This window comes from Nelumbo nucifera, chromosome 2 (genome assembly GCF_055504915.1).
Source record: "Nelumbo nucifera cultivar China Antique chromosome 2, China Antique-T2T, whole genome shotgun sequence".
NCBI lineage: Eukaryota > Viridiplantae > Streptophyta > Magnoliopsida > Proteales > Nelumbonaceae > Nelumbo > Nelumbo nucifera.
Window position 1 is genome coordinate 7,202,276 of NC_142650.1, and position 18,341 is coordinate 7,220,616.

Sequence of the window (18,341 nt, forward strand, 5' to 3'; positions counted from 1 at the left end):
GTTTCAGGTTCCCCGCTACTCAGCTCAGAGGCAAGGTCGTTGACAGGTAAGACCGGCCGGATTGAGCATCATCAGATATCAGATATGTTAGTAAATTTCTCTTTGTCGTCAAAACCGTTAAGACAGAGGTGCAGAGTATCGGAACAAGTTAACGATAGGTCTTTTTACGCAAAGAATGAGTTCGGAGGGGAGGGCTGTGTCACTACCTCTGAAGTGCAGGGTGACAATCTGTAATTTACCCTCTTTGCGAACAGAGAGACACGCCACGCTTCCTTTATGCGACAACCGAGTGAATTTCTCTGCATTCTGAAAGGACACCGGAAACCAGGTCCATCTTTTTTATGATCAGAGATCCGGCAGTATGACAACTCCTCTACTCAAAGCTGTGACTCTCACACACGTTCGCTACCAAAAGGGCGACCGATTGGGTCACTTCCTTGCATGGGTTTCTTTGATCCCTGTCTTCATCAGCCTTGGTGGTTTCATTTCTCATTTTGTTTTTCGTCGAGAGCTTCAGGGCATTTTCTTTGCCCTTGGCCTCCTCATATCTCAGTTTATCAACGAAGTCATTAAAAAATCGGTTCAGCAGTCTCGGCCCGAGACATGCATGCTACTCGAGATGTGCGATTCCCACGGCTGGCCCTCCAGTCACTCTCAGTACATGTTCTTCTTCGCAGTCTACTACACTCTTCTCATGTACAAAGGAATTGGGCTCGCCGGCGTGAGGAAGAAGTTCACTGTGGGGTTTATACCTTGGTCTGTGGCCTTACTCACTATGTATTCTAGGGTTTACTTGGGGTACCACACTGTCGCACAGGTCTTTGCCGGTGCCACGCTTGGTATTGCTCTGGGGGCCTTGTGGTTTTGGGTTGTCAATTCTATGCTTATATGCTATTTTCCGGCAATTGAAGAGAGTACAATTGGGAGGATGCTTTATATCAAGGATTCTTCACACATACCAGATGTGTTGAAGTTTGAGTATGACAACGCAAGAGCCGCTCGGGAGAAATTGGCCTGCAAGTGTGCAACAGATTAAAAAATCTCAACCATGCTGGTAAGCTTTACTCTGTTTATGTTTGTTCTAGCTCTCCACTTACCTTCTTCATTTTCCCCATGATTGTCATTCTTATATAAGTGCTATCTAGCATCAGGATTATTGTAGTAAGCTTATTTATTTATTTTTAACAAACTACACACTTCTTTTAAGATTGGATGAATGAAACATGCAAGGTTTATTTTGGCCGATGCTTTGCCACTGATGAGGAATCACCACTAAGGCAAAAGATATCTCTTAGTTTCGCTGATCAAAAGAGATATCTCTTAGTCTCCAATTAAGTTTACCCTAATTTATACTCTATTATTTAAGCCATACTGCATATATTCTGCTTCTGTTCTGGTTATTTTAAAACCATTTGTTTCTAAGGAAATTATCCATAAATCCAACATCGCATTTAATCCCTCTAGTTTTATCAATTAATACCGTGTCATTACTCATTAGCAAACAACATACACGACCTCCTCATCAGTATGTTTAGTCAATTTATCCATAGTGTAAATACACAAGGGCTAGTGCTGAACCTTGGTGGGGTCCCAACATAACTGGAAACTTTGATTTCTTTCCCGTGGGTTCCAACATTGGTTGTTGCACTCTCATGTATGTCCATAATTAGGTCCACATACCTTGTTGGTATTCTTTTCTGTACTAAAACCCATCATATTTTCTTTATGGGAACTGTGGCATATTCTTTTTTTAACATCATTTCAATATCTCTCTTCTTCTCCTTAAACTTTTATATCAATCATCTCAATCAAGGTTCAAAGTATCGACACGTATCGTTCCGGGACCCCTCCGATACGCCCCTACAGTGGGTGTATCGGACGTCTGACTGGTTCAGGGGGTAGAGGAGACCTAAACTGCCCCCCCCCCTCCCGAACCGGTTGCGAAAAAAAAAAGGACCAAAATGTGTATCGATATTTTGAACCTTGATCTCAATAAAAAGATAGCTTTTGTGATTGATCTCCCTGGCACAAAAACGAATTTGTTTATCTGATATATTTGCTTAATGTTGTAAGCTTACCTGTAGTCTGCTTATTTTCTACACTTGAACCCCGTTTTCAAAAGGTAAAGAACAAGTATTGTATTAAGCTATTTATACCAGAAAGACATATAATGTACAAATTTGCCATTTGTATGGCAAATTTTCCATACTTCAGATCCCGGATTGGTATAAACCAAATATTTGTTTTATGTCAGCTGGTAATCTGTTTTTGTTGTATTTGTTCCTACTGTCTTTTTGGACAGATCAGGGATCTTGTTTTTTTTTTTTCCATTTTTTTTAAATGAATATGTTAGCTCATCAATGAAAAAGGTCTTAATCTGATGTCTATATTGTCATGGGCCTACCATATCTTCTTTCAGGCAGTTTACAAGTTATAATCACCTGAATCCCCTTCAATTATCAAATTCTGTAATCTGCCTCCCTTGCCATTTTAAGCCCTCAGAGCACTGCTTGTAAGTCATCCATATTGCCAAAAACAGTTGTGCATTTCTCTTACCCATGTCAACAGCTCTGCATGTAAGAATGTGCTCAACATGATATCCTATTCTGATTAGTTCTTAACTATGTTTCTGGGTTATGGCAAGGGCAGAGTTGGACAGGGTGTCAAATACAGAATTTTCACTAAAGTTTGAAGTATTCAAACAGGTATCCAGGTATTCTAACTCTTTTAAATTGCTAACAACATGATTGAGCCAAGGAACAGCATTTAACTGCATAGATGTTAAAAATGAGTAATAGGTTATTCTCTCAGACAGGCACACAAATAGGGAGTACTGTCTGGTTATTCTTGTTCTTACCAGTTGATCCATTACAAGACATTTTCTCATAGATGCTGTCCACAGCACAAGTGCTATTATGGATGGAACTATTGAACTCCATGGTAAGGTGTTTGGGTTTGTCCCAACTGTTGAAGATACTTCCCTAAATGCTTTGAGCTTCACCCGCCTAAGTGTGTCTAGATATGTTCGACCTAATGGATGCCACTGCATGGACCCCCATGTTTATATGCATAGATACACCATTCTTTGAAGGTTCTGTTTTCACTCTGGCAGGACCTTCCTCTTTTACTCATTCTTTTCACCATATGCTTGAGTTTCATCTTTCATGATGTTTGGTCAGATCACTTTTGCTGCAGGTGTAAAGTTGTTATCCGTCCATCCTCTCTTGTAAGATCAGCATCATTTCCGTTTGTCAGTTATATGTTGTTTCTATACTTCCTTACTTGTGTGTGATTCCATAAGTCACCTCAGATAGCTTTGCCACTGGTGGGCCCATATGGGAGTTCACTGTTGACCTTTCTGCTCCATAGGCTACTCTGGAGCATAGACAATGTCTCTAGTGTGCTGGCTAGCAGCTATCTATCATTGTAGTTTGTAATCTCCATTCTCTTCTAAGGTCTTACTTTCAGATACAAGCTTGAGTTCTGACAATCAGTCTCATCAGGTTTGCACCATTCCATGCTAACAGGTCCTAAAGATATAACTCGATAATGTGTTTCCCTCAACCTGCTATCATATCCTTTATGTTATCCTACCATCATTATTCTTTAGGCATTTGATGAACCATTTAACCGTATATAAGCTGCCAAGAAGTAGTGGCACTAGATGATGGATGGATTCAAATCCTTGCTCTAAGACTAAGCTTGATTTTGCTTGCTTCCTTCCCTATCTTCCTCATCCATGAATTTCACTGTAAATTGGGATCTGAATGAGGGAAACGTTGTAAAGCAAAGTTCAAACTATCTATATGTATAGGTTGAAATGTATTGGTTTTTGAGGTTACTGGCACAGGGCATGGGTAGAATGGCCAAAACTCCACTCCATTTTACTCGTATCCACAGTATTGGCTGATATGTTCTCAACATCAGTCTGCATCAGTTGATACAGATTCAATACAGACCAATACTATGAGTGTCAGACAATGCTTTATTATTTTATTTGTATGAACTTTTGTACCTTATTTCATGTCATTAGCTCTTATTAACTTATTTATTCAAATTCAAAATTGGCTTTATGTGATTGACATGCCATTGTTCTCTCTCACCAACTTCTAAAATTAAGGGTCTATTTCTATTTGGTTTGCAGGAATAGGGGTCTAGAATTGAAATTGGAATCCAACCGTTTGGTTGGGCAAAATCGGAATCCTATTGCCATTCCTGGTGGAATGGCATTAGGGGTGCAAGTCAGACGGGCTGGGTTGAGTTTATGGTCAACTCAGGCCCAACCGTAAGATTTGGGCCTAAGGCCTGAGCCTGAGGTCATGCCTGATCTTCCCAACCCACATTGTAATTTGATGCACTCAGGTTGGTTAGTGAACCCACTCTAAAATTACACATGTATGTATATATGTAAATACACATCTATAATTTTATATATGCATGTATGAACGCGTATAGTCAGGTCGGGTTTGGCCCTCAGGTTGGGACAAGGTCAGGCTGGGCTTGTGCTACCCAAGGGCTAGGTCCAAGCCCAACCCATGTAAAATTTTAGGCCGGGTCGGTTTGGGCTTGGGTTGGGCCTGTCCAAGTTTCATCCCTAAATGGCATTCCCCCGTTTGAGGGAATGGCCATTCTCTCTCCCCTCCCTTGGGTATGAGAATCCATTCTAACTGATTCTGATTCCGATTTCAATTCCCATCTGAAGCAAACAGGTGGGAGGAATAGACCATTCAGATTCCAATCTGATTCCAATTCTGATTCTGACTATGAACGAAACTGCCCCTAACTCATTAATTAACTTCTTGTAGAGAGACTGGGCCGAATGGGCCCTAGTATCTTTTCTTGTAGTATGTTATTTATTTATTTGTTAGCTAATGGGCCTATCTTTATGGGCCTGTTATTTCTTTTTGTAAGTTCTCTTTATGTGACTGCCTAGCTGGCCGCCCACTTAAGGGCATATTTGTAATTAACCTAACGATTGAAGTTTAACAAAAGGATTAGAGAAGGGAGGGAAGAGATATTTGAACTCTTCTTCTTCTTCCTCTTCTTTTCTCCATCTTCTTCCTTTGTTCTGCTGTTCTCTACTTTTCTTCTTCTTTTCACTCTAATTTTTACCAAGTCTATATCAGTTTTAGAGGACTGATTCACATCTCACTCCCTCTAGGGCTTGGTTCGAAGGCAGCTTGTAGAATCAGGAATGCATAATGCTTAACATCACATTAGCCATTTAAGTAATGCAATTGGGAAAAAAATAAAGAGGTTAAGAGTTTACGTGCTTGAATATGTTTTATATGGTTTGTTTGATTTTGTTTTTAAGTTTTCATTTTAAATATGTTTTACATGTTATGTTTATGTGTTTTAATTTGAAATAATAGGATTTTTTAAAACATTTATTTTAAAATTTAAGTTTATATAATTGTGTCTAGTATTTTTAATATTTTGCATTTTTTTTGAATTTTTTGCCTTTTTTTTTGCGTCTTGCACTTTTAAAACATTGGGCCAAGGATCTCCTAAGTTTTATCAACTTCAGCCGCAAGACATTCTCTCCTCATGGAGAGTGATAGATTTCATGTTATGCATTCACATACCTCCATGCATTACAACTGATATGTGCATGCTTAAATCCCTTGGTAAGGGCATAAGTATTTGCACCATCAAACTATAATGCCCCATACCAAGGATTAAAAGTTTGTAACGTATCAGGGCGTATCAGCCAATACGTATTGCATCAGTGATCCCCTGATATGCCCCTACAACAGTTGCTTCGGGGTCTGACCTGGTTCAGGGGTAGATGAGCCTTAAACCGACTCGTTGAACTGGTTTAAAAGAAAATAAAAAAAAACATAACCCAACGATACAAGCTGATATGCCCCAATCGGCTATCAAATTGTATCGATATTTAAAACCTTGCCCCATACACAAGATATCCATTATGCCTCGGATCTGGGGATTATTTGTATGAGTGGAATGTTAGAAACAGTTATTAACTAGTGACCCCATGTAACTATTCTGTTATGTGTCATGTTCAGTGAATCTGTTGTCTAACAAGCACCCACATATTGCTTTAGTGTCTCTACACAAGTGACTTGAGAGTCATCACCCTGTAAGGCAAGCATAATGTGCCGGTCTTTCCGGACTATCGAAGCCCTCTTGATAGTCCTATGGCTAGGAACCATTTTAGGATATTTGTATTAGGTGAAAGCATATCTCAAAATTTCTAACATACCTAGGAATATATTTGCTTAACAAAGAAACTATGGGCTATTAATATGAAATTAAAAGTTGGAAATATGAATGGCAAAAATGCCCTTTTATTGATAAATGTGAATAAAACAAAAAGGACCATATATAGTCAAAATTGTTTACATATGAACAATGGTGCACAAGTAGGGGTGAAAGTTAGGCTGGGTTATATTGGGTTGAAGTCAATTGTAGCCCATCCAAAGTTGTGAAAAATGGAAAGATATCATAATAGAGGAATAATGATATCATGTTTAGCTCAGTGAAGATTGTTTATCTGGTCAAGAATACTTGGGTTCAGTGTTCAGAAAATTGGGGGGGGGGGGTTATGGTTCCAGAACCACAAATTAAAGTTCACCAATGTGAAGAAAAGGGTGTTTACTAATGAAAATCTGTCATGAGGTCATGAACACCCTTGATGTTAAAGTTTCTTCTCTTCATGGCTATATCATATGTCAAAAGTGTTTAATGCATTAGCAGTTACTGGGGTTCATTCATCCCTACTGGCCATCTATGTGCAAGTTGCATAAATCATCTTTTTCTTTTAAGCAGGCTCTTGAGGCTATGAATCTACTCTTATTATTGTTGGAGGTTGGATTCTGCTTCTACTATTCTTATTCATCTTTGATGTTCGGCTATTATTTTTGTTTCTATCATTATTTGTAGACAAGCTAATTGGTGCAATTTTTGTTGATCATAAATTCTGGGTTTTTGTATTTGTGCAGTACTTATGTTTTGCTTGTCTCTCATGTGCTTCTTTTAATAAGCTTATTTTTGGAGAGTATATTCATAAGACCAACTAGCTCCCACTAAATCAAATCCCAAACATCACAATTTCGTCAATTGAGCTTATTGTAAGGGGTTGAAGTCTTGTTGTTTGTGAGCAAAACAACAACAAAAGAAAAAAATGTAAAGAAGTTCCCGTGCCTTGCTGGTAATTTATCTGTTGTGATTTTTTATGGTTTTGGCCGTTGCTATGCTGGTTTTGGCTTTTGGTGGAGTGGGGTATACAAATAGAGGTCCTGTCCTTTGCGATCTGCACCAAGGAATGAGGGAGTATTTATAAAGTAGTTGATCTTTACTGGAAAATATATTATGATGGGGGCTTATAAAGTATTCCTTCCTGAAAGTCGTTATTTCAGGGATGAAGAACTTGAAAAGGGCTTCTTCTTTCCTGGGAACTATACTATTTCGAGATAACTACACCATGACGAATGATATGAAGAATTGCTTTTTTTTTTCATTGTCAGGTACCTTACCGTGGTCAAGAGTTGGGAATTCATGTTACCATTTCATTAAACGTCTGTACTTTCGGAAGGTGCAGAATGACAATGAGTAGCGGAAAAAAATCTACTGTTTCAAGGAATTATCTGTACCGAGACACTTGCCGGTATATTTTTATGTTATTATATATATTCGTACAAGACTCCAACCATCGTAGGCTCATTTTATGCATTTTATACTTAAATTCTAATTAATAATTATAATTATTTCTTTATCATCATCATCATCCATGCTCTTATGGCAAATATATGTTTTCGGCTACATAAATCCTGATTGGCCAATCCGTTCTTTTTAAAGCCTTATTTGATTGGCAAGTTTGATATCCATGTAATGGTTAGAATTCCAAATATAATTCACAGATCAGATGGCTAAAATTTATTTCATCTTATTAGACATGGGACACATGGTGATTGAAGGGAGGGCATCTTGTTGTGGTTATCATGAGGGTATCCTCAATCCCTCATTTTATCCTGCATCTAAGCATCTTTGTGAAAATGATAAAAGTCAAATGGAACCGTTCTTCTGCATCAGAAAACGTTTGTATTTTCTTTTTTTAATCTCCTATAATTAATGCTTTTGATGTTCAGCTGGGATTTGTTGTTTTATTTTATAGTAATTTTTGTTAGTTTTATTTATTTATTTATTTTTTGCGTTTGTTGTTTTCTATGATCTGTATTGTTATGCAATTTCTTTTATTGTTTTCTGTCATTTTTTATGTTTTAATTTTTAAAAATTAATGGGTTGGGTTGGGTAAAGACAGATTTGGGTTGAAGGCAACCCATTTAACTTTCTCTGAACGGGTCATTGACGAGTTGGTTGGTTAGACAGGTTGGATTCCCTGACTCGAGCCCAAACCTGACCCGATAATATTTTATATAACTAAAGTGATAGTGAGATTTTTCAATATTTAGGGGTTTTGAGTACAAATTTTTATTTTTAGTTTCTTGGCTAGGCTTTGGGCTTTATGTGAGGGTGGATCTTGGGCTCAAGATCTAGGTCTGTTGGTTAAGGTTGGGCTCAAGAAGTCAAGATCTAGGTCTGTTGGTTAAGGTGGATTCGGGTTCAAGCTTGAATGTATTTTGTTGTTATAGAGGCAAAGCCGAGCCATAAACAGGTCTACTTGTAATGCGATCAGAAGTATTTTATTTGATTTGATGGTGGCGGATTGCATAGTGTACTTTTGGTCACGTTACAGCTGTATATTTTGAATATTGACAACATATAAATGGGAGATATTCTTGATGTGCGGAGCGCCCTATGAAGGGAAGATCTGGATTCATGATGAGAAGTGTTTTTTTTGTCTTTTTTTTTTCCAATAGTTATTTTCTCTTATGCTGTGTTTAGTAGGGCTTCTTGTCTCCGAACAAGCTGCTTTAAAAGCTCCTTTTGGAAAGAGTATAAATACAAATATGTCAGTGCAAATACATACAAAATAATACAAAATACAAAGTTTTGCACTCTACAAATTTGTTTTTGTACTCCTTCCAAACTGAGCCAAAAGCAATTATAGAAAAAAATACTTTAAAACCGCTTGGTAAGGTGTTTTTTAGTCTGCCTTTTTAATGAAAAAAGCACCTATTTGAGAATGTTGCTTGGTTCAAAATGAACATTTGCTGAGATAAAAGACAATCTTACCCTCCACAATATAACATCCATATTTCTTAAATAAAAAAAAAGAAACAATGGTCTAATACGTGGAGATTACCAAAAAAAGGGATTAATACATGGTATTCACAAGAGTCTAGTACAAGATGCTTTTGATTCAATAATACAACGATTGAGAATAAGAAAAATGAAAAACATGTGAGATGGAATGGTCAGAATCACCTTTGATTCAAGAAATATAACAAAAAAGAAGAAAAAAATAGTGGAATATCATACCTGGTTCTAATTTGTTGCCACTGTAGGTTGAAGGGTTGATAATAGAAGGGAAGAATGGGACAAAGATGGGGCCTTTGGGTTTAGTCTCATTTGGGTCCCCGAACTTCAAAACATGCCAATCCAATACCTAAATTTTCAAAACATGTCAGTTTAGTCCCTGTCGTTAGTGGTCCATCAGTTATTTCTATCACTTGATGATATATGTGACTTAAAACTTTTAAAAATATCAAAAATTACCCTTCGACACTGTTATCTTCGTCTTCCTCAAGAATCAAGGTTGAACCAAAACAAATTAGGGTGGTTGGTAAAGAGAATTAGATGACACCCGAAAGGCATTTGCGCCTTTCACATGCCACTTAATGGTGATTAAGAGGTTTGTACTAAATTTGCATGTTTTAGAAGTTTAGGTATTTGATTGACGCGTTGGGACCAAAGTGAAATTAGTTTAAATGGGATAGTTTTTATATTTTTTAGTTTAAATGGGCAAAAAACAGAAGAAAAATCATGTTAAGCACTTGTTAAAAATGCAAGAAGCAAAAAGCTGCCTAAAGATTGTCGTTTCTAACGGGCTTTTCTATAAAAAAAAACCCGTTTATTGCTTTTTTACCAAGCGTTTTTGGGGGTGTTGTGCTTTATGGGTTTTGGCTTCTAAAATACAATAAATGCTAGAAGGGCTTATTTGAAGCCCTGCGAAACGCAGCCTCGCCACATATTTTAAACTAATAGGCAAGGTTCAAAATCGATACTTAGAAACGGCCGGAACTTTATTTTCTTTTAGTTTTTTTTTTTCAAATTTTGGTTTTTTGGAGAGCTTTTAGCATGTTTTTTATTATTAAAAAATGGGTGTCCAAAACACCTGGAAACAAGCTTTTTGGATCAAAAGATACGATCCAATACACCCCGTATTGGGCGTATTGTATCGATACTTTGAAACATGCTAATAGGTTAATATGGTCATTTCACCTTTGCTGTTAACAACGTTTAACTTGTAAAGGCTGATAGGGCATCCGAAACTTTTGATAGTTTAGGTAGTAAAGTGGCACTCCCTTATAGTTTAGGCTGAGTTTGGAAGGAGTATAAATGCAAATATGTAAAGTGTATATACATACAATATATAAGGTTTTGCATTCTACATATTTGCATTTGTATTCCTTCTAAACTCAGCCTTAGGGTTTTTATTGAAGTTAACGCTATTTTATGGTTTAAGGGTGTCAATGGACCGGTTTTGGATTGGATGCTATCCGGTCTAAAATAAAATTGGATAGATTGGACGGGCCAATAAGACATATTGGATTGGACCAATCCGGTCTAAAATAGTTATTAGATTGAATTGGACCTAGTCTGCCCGTAACAAATTTATATTGAATTGGGTTGGATTAAGCTAATATTTGGTCCATTGATATAAGATAAGAATATATGTGTCAATGGACCAGGTTTGGGCTGAAACCAATGTAAATCAAAAATGAAATTGCACTGATTGGACAGTCCATATATTGAATTGGACCAGTCTAAATTGATCAAAGACATTCATTGGATTAGATTGGACTTGGTCCATTTATAATGGATTCACATTGGACTGGATCGGATTGGACCAAAATCCAGTCCAATTGACACCCCTAAGGTCTGTTTGGTTCGAAGGAATAAGGGTCCTAGATCGAAATCGGAATGAACAGCCGTTTGATTGGCGGAATCGGATTCCTATTCCGGGCGGAACGCGGAATGGCAATCCCCACCATTCCCGACCCACCCCAACGAATCGAAATCCCATATTCCCGCTGGTCACAACAAGAAAAAAACGAAAATGACACAAAACTCCCTCCTTCAAACCCTTCTCTTTGCCTGATTCCTACTTTTCAACCCTCTCTACCTCGTCTCGTCAGTCCCTACTTGGGCCGCTGAACGGCTGAAGTGAAGAACCGAACCGAACTGAAACTGCGGCGAGTTAAGTCACCGCCGATTTCTCTCTCTCTCTCTCACACACACATTTTTACCACCCTCCCCTGTTTTTCCGCTGCAGCAGACCGGATTACAAAGGCACCATTTTCAAGTGCAGACTCTCATACTTGCAACACAAAGGTATGATTTGATTTGTTTGAAGTCTTGTAGTTTGTTTGGTCTTGGTGGTCTCGGTGGGAGTTTGTTTAAATTTGCGAAAAAGAACCTTTCATACAGGTTCATGATTTGTGGCTGCCTCTCTGTATATCTAATGAAATCCAGTATCATACCGTGTAAATGCATTCAAGAGCCAATAAGTGCTTAGATCCTTTGTAAAAATCAAGACCTAACCAAGAAGATATAGGAAAAACAAAAATAAGCAAGAACTAAGCAAAATTTCTGTTATTGGATTATTTCGTTGTGGTTAAAATCACGGGTTTCAATTTCCTTTGTATGGTTGTTTAAGAACTGAATCACTTTAATGGTAACAATCCTTATTTTGGTTTCCTTCTGTTGTTTTCTGCTTTGGAGATGGCTCATATGTAGTTGCATTATGGCCTGAAAAAATAGCAACCTATTTTGTTATTTTCCTTGTAGTTTTTGGAAAGTCTGGAATTATATATTTATTTATTTTTGTTCTTTCAGCTTCATGACTTCCATCCTTCTGTCTGTCCACCTTTTACTGCATCTCCATTATTTCTCTCATATGTTTGGTTATCTTGCATTCTATGAATAATATCAGTTAATATTGCTATGTTATGTTAGCTGAGTTGATTTGTTTTAACAAGGCACAGTGCATATGACCAAAGATTATACTGCAAGTACTGGTAGAGGTTGATACGAGAACCCAGCAATTTAGGCCTGTCAATAATACCCAAAAATTTGGGTAGTACAACATTTTCTTTATATTTCTTATTGTTGCAACCACAAAAGAACTCTTCCATGATATTTCTTTTACCTATCATAAGGATACTTGAGCATAAAAATTGTTTTTTTTCCTATTTCTGCTTTCTTTTCTAGGTTGAACTTGTAATGTTAATGAGTTACCGCTATCTTATATGATTTATGGATTGTATTTGATGATCATAATGTTTATGAGAGTGTGGACTACTTGCTTATTAGCATTTTACCATACTATCTCACAAACAGTCACTACAATACTACAAGGATATGTACTTTTTGTCTTGTGCAAAATATTGCAGATCTTTATTCTAACCAATTAGTGCATTAGGCCCCTTTGAGTCTAATGATCTGAGTAGAACATCTGCCTGACTAATTTACCCAGTATTTATAGGGAATTTTTATCAATTGCTATTTGGGTGCCAAGTATTTTTTGGTCTTATTAGATCTCTCAGTTCCCAAAAGTAAGAATGGTCCTAATGCACTTTATGGTCTCTTTTTTCTTTCCCATCTATAACACCTTAGTGGTTCATCCGTTTGAAACATAATGGTGTAATTCAAGGAACCAGATGCAAGCAAACAGATTTTAGCGTTGAAAAAAAAAGAAAAAAAATCAACAAACTTTGAATGTTTTCTCAGTGTATTTAAGATACTGCTTTAAATTTCAAATGCAGGAGAGCTGCAATGGTCAAAGAAATCAGATGCATATATAGAGCAAATGCACTACTAGGACACCAGGAGATAATTTGATGGCTGGATTCATCAAGGAAGGATTTCTTTTCAAATAATTTGAATTAATATAGGAGGCAAATTGGATTTTTAGAAATTTGCCTAACAAAGGATCATCTATATTTTGGTAAAATGTATACTGTTGCTATGGGGTTCCTGGAGAAGGGTTGCATACAAAATGATAAAGAACAAAGATTCTTTTGGAAATTATGAGGAAAAACTAGGGGGGAGAAAGTGAAATCAGGGAAAAGTTAGGAACAAGGTCAGTGGTAGAATGGGGAAAGGCTGCAGGAGTGGAAAAAGGTTAAAGAGAAAAACTAAGAGGAAATTCCATATCAAACTCTGTAGACAATTTAAGAAATTAATTATCATTATATTTCAAAATTTTTCTATTTTCTTTGAAAGGTAAAGTAATAATTTTATTGAATCAGCAAATAACTCAGTACAACAAGAGAGCCAGCCACAATTAGCTGCTCAGATTTTTCTATTTTGCATGTTCAGGATTATTTGTTCTTTTGCATGATATATTAAGAAACTCTTCCTGAATTATTTCTCAGCTTGATGGTTGATATTCGGTTTTAGAACCATTCTTTTTATCTAAAAAAGGCAGTCTTGTTTCTTTTCATTAGTAAACCTTTTCAGTTATTGATGAAAAAGCTGATTTATTCTCTTATTTTTAAAGAAAATAATTGTGAAATATGTTTAAGCCAATAAAGTTTTGTAATGTTTAATATGAAGATACAATGTGAAAATGCAAAAATTGGATCCTTATGCACCAATATTTAATGATGATATTATTTTAAATGTTTCTCTGGCTTGCTAAACCATTCTTAACCTTTTTCTTTATGAACATTTTTTTATGACTTTTGTATAGTTCTTTTTTGTGCTTATATGAAGAAATGTGAACGTTGAGATGGATGAGTGGGAGAACTAGCAAGGGCAGGATTTGAAATGAACTTATTTTGAGGAACTTAGAAGTAGCTCCAATAGATGGTATAATGAGGAAAAGTAGATTAAGATGGTTTTGTAACATGCAGAAAAGGCCATTTGACCAAACAGGTGATGAGTTGCAGGTTGAAATATCTTGAGCCTCCTCAACTCTGAATTTAGAACCATCCGCCTCATTTTCCAATTTATTTTTCCTCTGGCAGACTTTTTTTCCAAATTCTTATTCATGGGCATCCCACATTTCTCTTCCAATTTTTTAAAAGTTCTCTTAGTAAATTTCTTCCCTCCTAAAATGAACAGACCCAGAGATTTGCTGGATTCCACCACTGTATTCAACAAAGTTTCTGAGTCAATAGATCCTTCAATAACATGAGTTTCATCAACTAAAACATCTTCTTCATCAGATTCTTTGTTGTCACCATCTTCCTCATTATTATCCTCACTGTCATCATTATCTATCATTATGACCCTTGATAGAGTACAATGGCGAAACAGGATTCATGTAACTGACTCCATGTAACTGTCATAAGGTTTTTTTAAGGTTAAGTTTATCTGTTACTGTGACCCTATGCATCTGTAAGGAGCAACTTAACTCACGAAGCCTATCTCAATTATGTAGGGTTGGCTACATGAATCCTTTTCCACCATTCCACTCTGCTCACTGCCAACTATTATTAATTTATGGGCCCTTAAATAGTTCTCAGCATGGCGGGGATATGGTTGAAGAGGAAGGTGTGGCAGTTGCAGAACAGGCTTTTGAGAAAAATGCGGTCTTAGAGCTAGAAAGGATCACGACTTGCTCTAAGGACACACTGGTTAATGAGAAGATTCCTAATGCAGTAAGACAATTTAGTAGTAAAAAACCTTTGAAATGTTCAGGTTTCAAAAGTTTTTGCTAGATTGAAAGGAGGCTTATTTGGTGTTGGGCCTAGTAAGAAGGTGAAGCAAGTTAAGAAGCCTTGCAAGAGGAGCAAATATGTAGAAGTTCAAATCACTGGAGCAACTAAGTAATTGAGATTGAGGATTTTAGTGTTTTTGTTGTTGGGTTATGCCGTTCTGGTTTAGTCTGGGTATTTGAAATCTTGTAATTTTAGGTAGACAGTTTGTTTGGTGGGAATGGATGGGCAGATTTTTAATTTTTGTATTGTGTTTGTCTGGATAGCGGTTTGGTTCTGGATGTTGTTCTCAATTTTGGTTGTGGACTTGTGGCATAATTGGGTTGAGGGTTTGGGTTTTGTTTTGTGGTGGGTGAAAGTTTTTTGTCTTCTTTCAGGCGACTTCAAATTGCCTTTCTTGTATTTTCTTTTCTCTTTTAATAAATTTTATTTTATTACAAAATATAATGATAGTAATGTTGGATTTTTTTTGAAAATCTAATAAGTTACTTTCAACAAGAGGAGTTAACAACAAAAGAGGAATTTTAAATTTTGTTTTTTTTTTTTAAACAACAAAATTTTTTTAGGTTAAATCATCTACTCCTTGGAGCTCCTGAATTATTTGTTATTAAAGGACTTGGATTTCTTTTATTTTTTTTCTTTTTTTACTTAACAGTATAAAAGTTGATAGCTATGATAATTTAATCTCTCTAAGGAAAACTAATCTCAGAAAATTTATAAAGTTTATATATAGACATGGATCTGTTATATATAAATTATGGTGTGGGTATAGTCCTTGAAGACTTATTGTCACCACCGGCGACTGTTAACACCGGCGACTGTTAACAGCAGAGCCAAACCCGACGACTGTTAACACCGGTGCCGAACCATGCGTCGTTTAATAGCAATAGGTTCTAAAGCTTTCGAATTCGAATCAACAATCCATAAACTTGATGGTAGTCTGGTTTTGACCGAGAGAGGTAGAGGGGCTTGGTCGAAAATCTCTTTGCCAGTAGAAGAGACGAAATAGTTCGAAGATTTCCTTCGAGAGGCGATCAAAGATCAAAAATCTATGGTAAAAGATCGTAAGCATGCGTGCAGAGGGAAGGTGCTTCTTCAACTAAATGAAAACAAATGGGGTAGGTTCATCCGTTTAAGCTGCTGGGAGCTCGCTCAGAAACACAAAACCATTTGTATCCTTGAAGAAGCAAGAAAATCAGGGTGGAAATCGTTCGTTGAAGTGATAAACCTATTTCTCCAGCATCCTGGTCTCCAAACCTCTGAAGTTCCCGTAAAAGGAGACTTTCCATCCTTAGCGTCAACGAGCAGAGTCGTTAAGGCCGGCAGTTCAGCCCACATATCCATAGCCAATCAACCGAGACCCTTCGACAAATGGAAAAATGCCTTTGTATGCTCCAAAACAGATGACCTAACTTGGAATGAGGTTGAGCTAGGAATTACAACTAACCTTCATTCCCATAACTCCTGCATCTCCTTCCCTTCTCTAGTAACAGAGCAGTGGGTTTTGCTTCTTCTGAAGATTTGGTTTCCACTTGGGTGAGGTTGGAAAATATTCTCGTTTATGGCAGGTGGGTGAAGATTGATCGATGGTGGTCGACGTTTAACTCCGTCCCCTCTAGATTAAAGTTTGACGACTGGATTCTAGTTCATGGCCTCCCGTTCCACTTGTGGTCGGATAAGATCTTCTCCTTGATAGGAAGCTTATGTGGAGGGTTGGAAGAGATTGACCCCAAAACCAAAGACTGGTCGGAACTGAGGTGCGCTCGTTTGAAGGTGAAAGACATGGGAGTTCATTCCATACCCCGATCGATACCAATCCTCGGTAGAAATGTGTGGTTTTTCGCCATGATCGAAGTAGAGGAAAAAATAAAGGCTTCTTCTCCAATTGCCGAGTCAACCCGGAACTTCGACTCGCGAACTTGGGGTAATCTTGTTGCCGTAGTTGAGCCTGTGGCTGGTGCAGGAAGCTTACGTGATAGGAACGGCAAGAAGGTGGTGGCCTATGTAGAGACGTACAAAGCAAGGAAGAAACATAATATTTCCCTACCAGGTAAAAATAAAGGAGGAGGAGAGGTGTTTTTTTCCAAGAACTCGAAATGGAAAATTTTTCAAATTTTAAAGGAAGCTGAGACTCTTGCCCCAAAGTCCACTACAGAGCCATCTCTTTCGGACCCAGGTGTTACGAAGCCCCACCGGATACCCGAACCCGACCCGGTGAAGAAACCCATCAAGCAATTGAGCTGTTCCCCACCTTCGGACCAGGGAGATTGTCTTTCGATACCAACCTTCAGCGAAATAAACATTCCTGCAACTCCCCCAAGTCCAATTAATCACAGAAAGGAAATTCACCGACCCCAACACCGTTGCAGAACTCAAACCCAAGCTCTTTTGGAGAAGAAGAATCAGAGTCGGATGAAGACATGAGCACTTACAGGGCAGAATTAGAGGTGGACACTCAGGAGATAGCTCTCAACAGATCCAAAGCCCTCTTTTCAGAAAGAGAAGCGTGGGGAAGTGTAGAATTATTGGGGGACTCTCTCCACCAACAAAAGCTTTGAGGCTAGACGGGGAAGAAACTTACCTCAAAACTAGTTTGCAAATCTCTCTAACTCCATTCCCTTGTCAAACCTAGAATTTTCTTCTTGCTGTTATCATTATTGCAACTCACCTTATTGTCACCCCTTCTGTGTTCCAGGTTCAGGTGGCAAGCTATCCCAACCAACGACTCTCTCAAACAAAGGTAATTATGCGGAGGTTTCAGGTCCAACATCATTGTCCAAGGTTCTGGTCAGTCGATCTAGGAGGGAACAAGATGCTGATGAAGTCAATGAGATGGCAAAAAATCTAGGCCTCCAGCAATGTGAAGTTGGCAAGGCCTCCGACAAAGAATGGATCAACAAAAGAGATAAGGGAGCTGACTGGGAGTTATCAGAATCACAGAAAAAGCTGAAAAAGGGACTAAGTAGGAAATTAAAGAGGTTACAATTGGGGATAAAAAAGTTGGAATTTGCAGGAGAAGGGAGTAGAAGAATAGGTAAGGGTAAGACCAACAAAGTTTCAAGATGAAAATCCTGAGCTGGAATGTAAGAGGGTTGGGTGGCAAAACAAAAAGAAGCTTAGTAAAAGATACCCTTAGAAGAGAGAATCCTGACATCATTTTGTTACAAGAAACAAAAAAAGAAGTGGCGGACAGGAAGTTAATCAGAGCAACATGGGGTTTAAGAGGCAGAAATCGGTCTACCCTTCCAGCCATAGGCACATTAGGAGGGATCCTTGTCATGTGGAGAGAAGACGTGGTTACAGGAGTGGAAGTGGACAGAGGCGAATTCTCCCTTTCAATTCTTTTCACAAACAAGGCAGATGATTTCACTTGGATTTTCACTGCAGTTTTTGGCCCTAATGATCCATCAAATAGGAAAAGGTTTTGGGAAGAGTTGGATTCCTTGCATGAACATGATGAGTTTCCTTGGGTTGTGGGAGGAGACTTCAACGTCACGAGATTCTGTCAGGAACACTCCAAGGGGAAGAGGG

General features: G+C 37.8%; 2 protein-coding genes across 4 annotated transcripts in view; both read left to right on the forward strand.

Moving 5' to 3' along the window:
* Positions 1-244: 244 nt before the first annotated feature.
* LPPGAMMA (Phosphatidic acid phosphatase (PAP2) family protein) lies at positions 245-7,741 on the forward strand. The gene is made up of 2 exons (XM_010255259.3): positions 245-1,054; positions 7,488-7,741. The coding sequence occupies exon 1, from the start codon at positions 362-364 to the stop codon at positions 1,034-1,036; it is 675 nt and encodes a 224-aa protein (XP_010253561.1). The 5' UTR covers positions 245-361; the 3' UTR covers positions 1,037-1,054; positions 7,488-7,741.
* Positions 7,742-11,210: 3,469 nt separating this feature from the next.
* Positions 11,211-18,341, forward strand: part of LOC104594791 (transcription factor GTE1) — a 38,574-nt gene continuing 31,443 nt past the window's right edge. The window contains exon 1 of one of the 3 annotated variants that reach the window (XM_010255263.3): positions 11,211-11,478. The gene's annotated coding sequence lies outside the window, so the exon portion shown is untranslated. The remainder of the gene's footprint in view (positions 11,479-18,341) is intronic. The other 2 variants (XM_088897210.1, XM_010255264.3) reach the window with 2 other exon arrangements.

What these genes read in the sequence shown, in the direction of transcription:
- LPPGAMMA (XM_010255259.3), top strand. Translation starts at nt 362, where the DNA reads ATGACAACTCCTCTACTCAAAGCTGTGACTCTCACACACGTTCGCTAC.